Raw genomic sequence first — 10,435 nt, 5'->3', positions numbered from 1 at the left:
ATTCCTTCCTAATAACATCTTTCAAAACTTTTCTTAGTAGATTTCTCTTCTCACGTTCCTCCTTCCTAATGGGAGAGCTCAATTTATGGAAAGGACTTCGATTAGTAATTTTGACATTCATAATTTTGTACTCAAGATCATCACCATGGACATCTTCATATGAAACATGTATCTCATTTTTGATAGGATCCCTAGCCATCTCTTTAACCCACTCATTATTAAATCCTTCATCAATTACCTTAGTGACCCAATCAAATCTAGCATAAGCATCAATATATAAAGCTTGGATAACTTCGACATAGGGGACTCTTTTCCTTAAATTGTTACTAAAAGCAAAGTAATCCTTAGATTCCAGACCACGCATAGATTCTTTATCATAAAGAATTTCTTCTATTGGGGGATGCTCAGAATCTATTTTATAGTGAGCAAAATTTTCTCTAGCCTCTCAGACTATGTAGTCAAATTCACGCATAAGGATAATAGTAACATTTTTTTAGCTTTAGCATCATGAATGTTGGGGAGTTCATAAAACATCTTTTGTAAAGCTGGATGGATGTGTAAAAAATCTCCTTCTAATTTAACCACAAGCATAGAAATAGCGTCCACATAGCAATTTGTATTATCAAGGATGGTTCCCCTATTTATAGGCATAACTCCTGTGCAATCAAAAAATTCTTGAATAATGTTCTTCCCAATAATATTACCATCACCTATATGATAGATCTTTGTTTTAAGATTGGTAGAAGTATCAGTTTCAGAAGGATCATGATTAAGAACACAAGATTCAAAATTTTCCTCGAGATTTTCACTATTATTTTCAATGATAACTTCCTCAGATTCAGACATGATGGCAAGGCAAGCAAAGAAGCAAGCGAGGAAAAAGGCAAATAAAAAGGAAAATATTTTTGTGTTTTACTGGAAACGTTTTAGAAGTGGGGCAGAGGAAAATGAGAGGAAAATGAAAAATAATGTAAATGCAATAGATGAGAGTTTATGATGGGTACTTGGTAGGCTTGATGTAGATCCTCCCCGACAACGGTGCTAAAAATTCTTCCTGCTACTTCTTAAGCTTGTGTTGGTTTTTCCCTTGAAGAGGAAATGGTGATGCAACAAAATAGAAATAAGTATTTCCCTCAGTTAAGAACCAAGGTATCAATCCAGTAGGAGGAACACACAAGTCACCAATGGTTGCACCTACACAAATAAACAAATACTTACACCGAACACGATAAAGGGGTTGTCAATCCCTTCACGGTTACATGCAAGGATGAGATCTTATAGAGATAGGTATAAAAGATAAGTAAAAGTGCAAAATAAAGTAATGGTAAATAAATTGCAGCAAGGTATTTTTGGGTTTTTGGTTTCATATATCTGAAATAATATGATAAAAATAGACCCGGGGGCATAGTTTTCACTAGAGGCTTATCTCTTGAAAGAACGCATACAGTGGGTAAACAAATTACTGTTGAGCAATTGATAGAAAAGCGAATAATTATGACGATATCTAAGGCAATGATCATGGATATAGGCATCACGTCCGTGACAAGTAGATAGACCCCTGCCTGCATCTACTACTATTACTCCACACATTGCCCGCTATCCAAGATGCATATAGTGTATTAAGTTAACAAGAACGGAGTAACGCCTTAAGCAAGATGACATGATGTAGAGGGATAGATCCAATCAATATGAACAAACCCCATCCTTGTATCCTTAATGGCAACAATACAAATATGTGTCATGTCCCTTTCTGTCACTGAGAATAAGCACCGCAAGATTGAACCCATTACAAAGCACCTCTCCCATTGCAAGAAAAATCAATCTAGTTGGCCAAACCAAATCAATAGATCGGAGAGAAATACAAAGTTATCTTAATCATGCATAAAAGAGTTCAGAGAAGACTCAAATAATATTCATAGATAATCTGATCATAAACCCACAATTCATCGGATCTTAAAAAACGCATTGCAAAAGAAGATTACATCAAATAGATCTCCAAGAACATTAAGGAGAACATTGTATTGAAGATCAAAGAGAGGGAATAAGTCATCTAGCTACTTGCTATGGACTCGTAGGTCTGTGGTAAATTACTCACACATCATTGAAAGGGCTGCAAGGTTGATGTAGAAGCCCTCCGTGGTCGGACCCTCCTCCGGAAGAGGCCTCCAGATGGGACCTCACGAGGATAGTAACTTGCGGCGGCAGAAAAGTACTTTTGGTGTGCCCTCTGGTCTACCAGGAATATTTGGGTATTTATAGAGGAAGAATTAGGGTTGGAAGAGCCAAAGGGGCCCCACAAGCTTGGGGGCGCGCCCCCTAGGGTGCGCCTTGTGAGGTTGTCGTGGCCTCGTGGCCTCCTCCCGAAGCTTTCAGGGTGTCTTGTGGTCCAAGAAAAATCATCGAAAAGTTTCATTCCACTGGATTCCGTTTGATATTGATTTTCTGTAAAGACAAAAACAAGGAAAAAAACAACAACTGACATTTGGCACTAGGTTAATAGGTTGGTCCAAAAAAATGATAGAAAATAGCATAATAATGCGTATAAAACATCCAAGATGGATAATATAATAGCATGAAATAATCGAAAATTATAAATACGTTGGAGACGTATCAAAGTTATTAATGACATGACAAGTACACATGCATTACATCTGTGACAAATAGACCGTTAAACTTACTGACGCCTACTGCCATTACTTCACTTCCAGAGCGCTTCTATACTTGCCTCTCTAGGTATTAACTTCATGGCAAACAGAGTAATGCTTTAAGCACGATTACATAATGTAGACAAAATAAGACCAAGCAATATGATCTAATCTCGTCGTTTTACCCTTGGTAGCAACAATACAAATATGTGCCTTGCTACCCCTTCTATCATAAGGTGAGGACACCGCAAGATTGAACCTACTAAAGATAAATCAATCTAGTTGGCCAAACTAAATAGATAGATCGTAGAGAAATACAAAACCATAATAATCACACGTAAATAAAGTTCTGAAATAACTCAATTATTTTCAATGAATAATCTGATCATAAACCCACAATTCATCGGATCACAACAAACGCATCGCAAAAAATTACATCGAATTGATCTTCGAAGAGAACATTGTATTGAATATAAGAGAGAGAGAGAGAGAGAGAGAGTCATCTAGCTACTATTTGTGCACCATCAGAGAGGCAGCAAGGTTGATGTAAAGACGCTTCATGATTGATGTCCTCTTCGGCAGAGTATCGGAAAAGTTCTTCAGATGGGATCGTGGAAGAACTCTTTCATGCATAGGACAAATTTTTCATTTAATGGTTTAACAATTAAACTCTTCCATGCTTAGGACAATTTTTTTTATTTAAGTGTTTTACACTGGTCTGTGCGCTTGGCGTTGATTCTTTCTAAGATCATAAACTCCTATCTCTTTTCTTAAATACCTTGCCATATCATATTTTTTGTCTATGTGGCATGCTTAGCACCGATACAACATGAAGCACTGGGAAGGGCCTAAACCTGGACGAAGGGAGCACTTTGCCCTATATACATGGTCCAATATATTGTATATGCATAACACTCGTATATAAGTGGTGGTAACATAGACTAGTGTTATATCCATAATTTTTTTAACATGGTTATATGCATAATTAATCTAACTTTAACACTAATCTAACTTACTAACAATAATCGATGTTTCTTTCTAGTGGTCTTATCCATGTCTTTGTGCACCTCAGCATCTCCTCCACCAATAGCAAACCCCCCGGCCCTACGGCTCCATATTTTGTCCCGCCTTATCCACATCCCGAAACCACCACCAGCTCCTCCGCTTCCATCGTTCTTCCACCAACGCCTAGCTTCATCGGAACCGTACCCTCATCCCCTCCCCACCGCATGGCCGCGGCGCTCGCCTCCTCCCGCTGCTGCCGCCGCCCTTCGCTTCTTACCACTGATCGCCGCCGAAGCTCCGTCGCCCGGTGTGCGCTCTCCGGCGGGGTTAGGATCTTACAACTCATTACGGTCGTACTAGTAGTAGTCGCTGGAAGATAGCTCCTGGTAGAAATTCGGCTTCTTGATGATGCATGCCAATGTGGCTCAGTATTGCTGCATTTCTAAATCCAGTTGTGCCCGGGTATTTATTGATGCGATGGGAATGTTTTTAATTATGTGGTGAATGTAAATCTTGGGTGGGTGGGTATTTACAAACTATGCAATTTGGCCTGAAAGTGAAAGATGGTACTGAATGTTGGTGCACAAACACGACCAATGTTACTGTTTTCTGGATGACAAAAAGTTGAATATTACTTCAAAATGAATGCTAGAAGAAATCATGTGTAAATTTAGTTCATGTTGCTGTTGAATTAGGGATGTATGTATATGCACTAAATATAGTTTGAGAAAATGGGGATTTTCGCAAAACATGAGTCTGGGGGCACGAGGGGTAGCAATTCATCTTTTTCTGGACATCAATATCTTCTGGTCTTGCTTGACATTAATTTGAAGTTCAGGTGAAAATGGAATAACTGTAACCAAATGATTATTTTGTGCAATTCATGAAAATGGTTCGAGCATTGAGTTCTTCGTTAGGATTGGAACGTGTAGAATTGTTTTTTTTTTCCAAAGTATCTCCTTTGGTTATTAGATTTCTCCGTTTCTGCCGTTGGATATTTGCGCAGATGATTAGATATTGTAGCACATATGGAACCATCCAGTAATGCTGTAGTAATACAGTTTACATATAAAAGGGCAGCCCGGTGCATGCAGCTCCCGCTTGGGCAGGGTCCGGAGAAGGGTCCGACCACTTGCAGTTTACATATATGGCCCTTAATTTTCTTTTCCTGGATATATTTTGAATAATGCATGCTTTGGAAGGCACAACTTATGTTGAGAATATGTATTGTCTGTATATATTAACTTGTATACTTTGTTTTATGATTTTGCTGTTTTAATTGTCCTTTTTGAGATTAGTTATTGCAACTGACTATAGGTTTATACTATGAGCTGCTCTTCTCTAATTTTTATTTCCTTCAATCTCTGCAGAAAGGAAACTCATTTAGCTGGAAAGAATGTGCAATTTCTGTAGCATTGTCTGTTGGATTAATTACTGTCCCACCAACATTTGGATGGTCGGCCCATGCATATCCTCTCGAACCTGTAATTCCTGATATTTCAGTTCTTATTTCTGGACCTCCCATTAAAGATCCAGGTGCTTTGTTGAGATATGCTTTGCCCATAGATAATAAAGCTATTCGTGAAGTTCAAAAACCGCTAGAGGATATTACCGATAGTCTCAAAGTTTCTGGTGTTAGAGCGTTGGATTCAGTTGAAAGAGTAAGTCATTCTTTCAAGATACCTGGTAGCAAAGATCTATATTTCTTTAAAGAAGTAGAAAGCAGCTATATGCTGTCTCAGGTTTCTTCAATCTACTTTATGCATATGGATCCTAGGATTTTTTTTTAATTTTTCTTCAAATTGTAGAATGTGAGGCAGGCCTCAAGAGCGCTGACTAATGGGAGGAGTTTAATACTTTCGGGTCTTGCTGAATCAAAGAGAGCAAACGGAGAAAAAACATTGGATAAATTAGCTGTTGGACTTGAAGAGCTTCAACGAATTATTGAGGATAGAAACAGGAATGCGGTAGCTCCAAAGCAGAAAGAGCTTCTCAATTATGTTGGAACGTGAGTAAAATTATCGCCTTAAATTTTAAATTAGATCCACTTCCCTTATTTTAGTCAGTTTTAATAACCAACTTTCGGGGGTCAGATTTGGTACTCTAGTTTTCTTTTTGGAAAATTATGGTGTCCATCTATAATATTCGCATTTCCTTGAAAACAAGGTAATTGTGACATATGATACCTTTGTAGCATTAGAGAACTGAATTGTATCTACCAGTAAAAAACTACTGAGAACTCTTATGAAAGAGCTCTTCTCATTTATACCCTGCCATTGACTCTGCAGCTGAGATCTTCCTGGGACATTGCATTTCTGCAGTGTAGAAGAAGATATGGTCGATGGCTTCCCCTATGAAGTACCAGAAGAATACAACAACATGCCTCTTCTTAAAGGAAGAGCTACTGTGGATATGACGGTTAAGATTAAAGATAATCCAAACGTAGAAGATTGTGTATTTCGGATAGTTCTGGATGGATATAATGCTCCTGTGACTTCTGGGAACTTCGTAGATCTGGTGGAACGGAAGTTCTATGATGGCATGGAAATCCAAAGAGGTAACCAATGTCTCAGGTGCATTCGATAATTATAATATACTTAGTCTGCAGTAGCACTATCCACCATTTGGTATTTTTGTACAGTTTGTTATGCATAGTAATTGATGCTTTCAGAGCAATTAGCACAGTTTAAGATGTCTACTGTTTAGTGCTCAGAATCACTACTGAACATGCAAGTGTGTCTAAGCAGTTAAAAAGTTTACTGATACAGCGTGGGTGTTGATTCTCTTGCAGCTGATGGTTTTGTTGTTCAGACGGGAGATCCCGAGGGACCAGCCGAGGGTTTTATTGATCCCAGTACTGGCAAGAGTCGTACCATACCTCTTGAGATAATGGTTGATGGTGACAAGGCGCCTATATATGGCGAAACACTTGAGGTATGTAACCAGCACTTAACTTTTTTATTTATTTCACGGCTGCTGGGAATTCTGGCTGCTGTGGATTGAATGTTCTTAGAGTTTGTATGGCCATGCATTTCAGGAACTTGGTCTTTACAAGGCTCAAACAAAGCTTCCTTTTAATGCATTTGGAACGATGGCAATGGCTAGAGAAGTAAGGCTCACCTAGACTCTTCAATTTTGACATATCAAGGATATGCCAAAATAATTATTACCTCTGTCCAGAAATATAAAGTGCACATGCTTCCCCAAATTTATAGTTGATCACGAATTTGTTTAGCAATACGTGATAGAAAATTGATACTCCCTCCAACTCATAATATAAGATGTTAATACTCCCTCCATGCCGTAATATAACATCTTATATTATGGGACGGAGGGAGTATAATTGAATTTTTATTATAGAGCACTTTCCAATGTTACCGACCTTGCATCTAACATCCATCTATAGTTGGATTATTGTTCAGAGTTAAAGCTTCCGTAACCTGTACGTCTTATATTTCTGGATGGAGTGAGTACCATTTTCTTAGTTGTACCCAAGTTTTTTCTTCTTCTTGATAACATTTTTTTGGACGGGCTAGAAGAACTGGTTTCTGGAAAATATCAGTGTTTTACTTCCCGAAAAATTCAGACAAAATTTGAAATCGTTTTGTTTTGGGTCAAAATATAAGTTTGTAGCCCTGACCTATAGCTGCGCGTGTCCCAACAGTTAGTACAATTCATTTATTCCTCGAAATAAGTAACGGGTTCGAGTTCTCTTTGGTGCACAACCGTGAAAAGCTCACATATATAATGGAGTGGACGGAATTCGACCGCGCCACCAAACACACCTACTTGAACACCTGTTACCACTGCGCCAAGGTCTGCTCTACATTGTTATAGGCATGCACATCTTATTTGACCCTGTTTTTACATTCAAATTCAAGTTTATCCGTATTTGTTTGAACGGTAGTACTGTTTTCTTAGGAGGCAGTGGAAACACAGACCGGGAAAAAAATTCCCTGGTTCTAACACAAGGCTTCTTCATATCTTGACAGGAATTTGATGACAACTCCGCTTCTAGTCAAGTCTTCTGGCTCTTGAAAGAAAGTGAGCTGACGCCAAGCAATTCCAATATATTGGATGGGCGGTATTCGGTGTTTGGATATGTAACCGAGAATGAGGATTTCTTGGCTGATCTCAAGGTTGGGGACGTTATTGAATCAATCCAGGTTGTCTCAGGCCTAGACAATCTTGTCAACCCGAGCTACAAGATTGTAGGGTAGCATGTTTCTGTATATAAGAGTTCTTTGACAGGCAATTGTTCTACGGTATTAAAACCGATGTCATGCGCTGCAACTTCTAACCTTGTACAATTGTTTTGTTTCCCTTTTTATGCTTATGGTTTGGCATTCTGTGGAATTCAACAGATAATAGAAAGATCAAAGTTATTTACCACGTCTCCTGCCAGTAGGTCTGTTTTTGCTGTGTAGAGCCTCAAGTTAAATTAGGTTTGCAAGAAATTCAGAAGACAAGACTTAAATTGTAATCAGTTTCCTAGATAAACTATGCGGCATCCCATTTGTATGGCCTCAACAGCATTTTGCGGAGATTTCTGCAATTTTCTTGGGGATTGTGTTAATGATGTGTTTTGTCTATGCCATGATGTGCTACGTTTCGCAAACTGAGTATCGTTTTTTTTTTGACGGGAACCGAGTATCGTTTTTTTTTTACGGGAACTGAGTATCGCTTAGATGACTAGGCTCTTTGTGGTGGAACGTGTCCATATCGGTTCAAGTCCTACGCTTGGTCCAGATAGTCACATTTTTTCTGAATTTAACCTAGTCTTTTTGGCAGTATTTTTTGAGTGATAGGACGTTCGTGTCAACTACGAGACATCTATGTCGACTTTGTGGTTCCTAAAATTTACCGGCTTAGTTTCTCGGTGATACTTATAGGGCTTGGGTGTGTGTTCATAGAGGTGAGTGTGTGTATGTGTATGTTAGTGTTTACATTTTAATATCTATATCTATACCTAATCTCTCCTTAATAATAAAGCACGGATTGACTTTGTCGCGTTCACCGTCACAATACGTTTCTTCCTGTGAATTTATGTTTTCAGTTTTTTTTCTTCAACACGTCTATTTATTTTCTATATACAAGGTGGTACTAATCTATCTATATATCCGTGATTTTTTTTGTCGTTCTGGTTTTCCTTCTGTTAATTGTTCGTTTCGATCATATGTAGCGACAACTGCCAAACAGAAGTTGCATCGTATACGAATAGGAAACTAATCCCGTGTTGTAAGGAGGACAAGACGTAAGTTAATCTCTCCTCTCTCACCGATCCAGCACCCCGGCCTCCCCTCCCATCTCCCCTGATCTAGCACTTCGTTTTGGTTCAAAGCAACCCACACGGTTGGGCGCCTGGTATGTCGCGGTCGAGGTCGGATCGGCGGCCTGCCGGGACGCAGCAGCGGCAAAGTCCGGCAAGGTTCCGCTGGATTGGGCTGTGGCCGACGTGCTCGAGGTTGAGTGGACGGCAAAGCCCGCGCCAGGGCCAGCTACGCGTGGTGGCGCGGCAACGGAGGCCTACAGTGGCGTGGCAAGGGCGTGCGCGTGAGGCGGCCGACGGAGGTTGACGGCGCTGGGAGAGGAGGAGGTCGTCCGACTTACCCGGCCAGCGGTTGCGCCCACAGCCGCATCGCTGGTCTCTTCCTCCCACAAATAGCGAGGCTGCCTACTCTGTTTTCTTTTTTTGAAAATTGCCTACTCTGTTTTCTTATATGTACATGACTACTCCACTAGCATCATCGACGAGCACGCCCACAACCACGACGACGAACTGCTCTGTTGGCCACGAGCGGCACCAAGATGTGGACTCCCAGCTCAGGCGACTGGCATGGATGAGTGGGTCACGCGATTGCCATTTAGGACGCATTCGACTCCCAGCTCAGGCTGACGATCTTTTTCTAATCTCTGAATGTCACCGCACACGGTTGTATTTGCAGTAGCGGCGCCGCCGGTCGCCGGCCATCGACCTCTTTTTTTTTACTTTTATAAATGTCAACAAAAAAGGAAAAATTTAATCTCATCGATTTCCTCACATCGCAACGTGAGAACAGAAGGAAAATAGCGTCGCTGAATCGAACAGGAGGAAATAGCGTAGCCGAATTAACCAAAAAGAATCCATGGCCAAGGCAGGTGGGACAGAGTACTGCACGACGTAGAGTCTGCCGTTGCCATGCCGTGGTTGCCGCAGAAAAGAGGAGTGCTCCATGACGCCATGTGGTCGCCGGGGAGCCTGGCGACGTTGGCCCACGCTAGACGATGATAAGGCCGAGCGCCGAGTATAGGAAGAGATGATCCTTGGTCAGAACTCGGGACACGACATGTAATCGTTGTCCGTTAGAGGACTCAACCAGCGATGTCGGGCTCAACGGAGATCGGGGTGAGAAAGAGAGGCTCCAGCAACGGCGAGGGCTTGCAATGGTGGCCGTGCACCATGCTGGGTGATTGATCGTTGACGAGTTTGGCTTCTTTTCCAGTGCATAGGCTGGGCCGCTGGGGGAGTCGTGGGGTGTGGTGGTGCTCCTGCGCTAAGTCTGCAAAACTGGTGAGATCCTACGGTACATCTACGAGCGTCCCTTCGTCTTTCTGGACCCGAGCGGGCTGTGTCTAGGGCGAAGACATTGCTCGAGAGGTACACAGCGGTGCCGCAGCTTCTATTGCACTTCACGTTACTCCACCATGCATATTGGTTTTAAGACGCCTAGCTAAGTCTGCTTGGTAAGTTGGCATTTGCCTTGGTTCTTTAGCTCTTTTCTCCATCCTTTTCCAGTGTTCTCTGA

General features: G+C 41.0%; 1 protein-coding gene across 3 annotated transcripts; it reads left to right on the top strand.

The window, feature by feature from the left end:
* Window positions 1-3,714: 3,714 nt before the first annotated feature.
* CYP38 (cyclophilin 38) lies at window positions 3,715-8,042 on the top strand. 3 transcript variants are annotated; one of them, XM_087534808.1, is made up of 8 exons: window positions 3,715-3,976; window positions 5,021-5,311; window positions 5,459-5,658; window positions 5,972-6,207; window positions 6,442-6,584; window positions 6,688-6,759; window positions 7,386-7,466; window positions 7,643-8,042. In XM_087534808.1, the coding sequence occupies exons 1-8, from the start codon at window positions 3,875-3,877 to the stop codon at window positions 7,868-7,870; spliced, it is 1,353 nt and encodes a 450-aa protein (XP_087390934.1). In that variant the 5' UTR covers window positions 3,715-3,874; the 3' UTR covers window positions 7,871-8,042. The 3 variants fall into 3 exon arrangements, with proteins under 3 accessions (XP_087390934.1, XP_048539655.1, XP_048539656.1); XM_048683698.1 differs by lacking the exon at window positions 7,386-7,466; XM_048683699.1 differs by lacking the exons at window positions 6,688-6,759; window positions 7,386-7,466.
* The last annotated feature ends 2,393 nt before the right edge of the window (window positions 8,043-10,435 follow it).

This window comes from Triticum urartu, chromosome 7A (assembly GCF_056163025.1).
Source record: "Triticum urartu cultivar PI428250 chromosome 7A, HENAU_Tu73, whole genome shotgun sequence".
NCBI lineage: Eukaryota > Viridiplantae > Streptophyta > Magnoliopsida > Poales > Poaceae > Triticum > Triticum urartu.
Note: the sequence above shows the minus strand (reverse complement) of the source record. Positions and strands in the feature narration are given on the sequence as shown.

Bases quoted from the DNA above. Each gene is read 5' to 3' on its own strand.
- CYP38 (XM_087534808.1), top strand. From the start codon at position 3,875: ATGGCCGCGGCGCTCGCCTCCTCCCGCTGCTGCCGCCGCCCTTCGCTT. The intron at 3,977-5,020 runs GTTAGGATCTTA...CAATCTCTGCAG, and splicing joins GGTGTGCGCTCTCCGGCGGG to AAAGGAAACTCATTTAGCTG. The intron at 7,467-7,642 runs GTCTGCTCTACA...ATATCTTGACAG, and splicing joins CCTGTTACCACTGCGCCAAG to GAATTTGATGACAACTCCGC.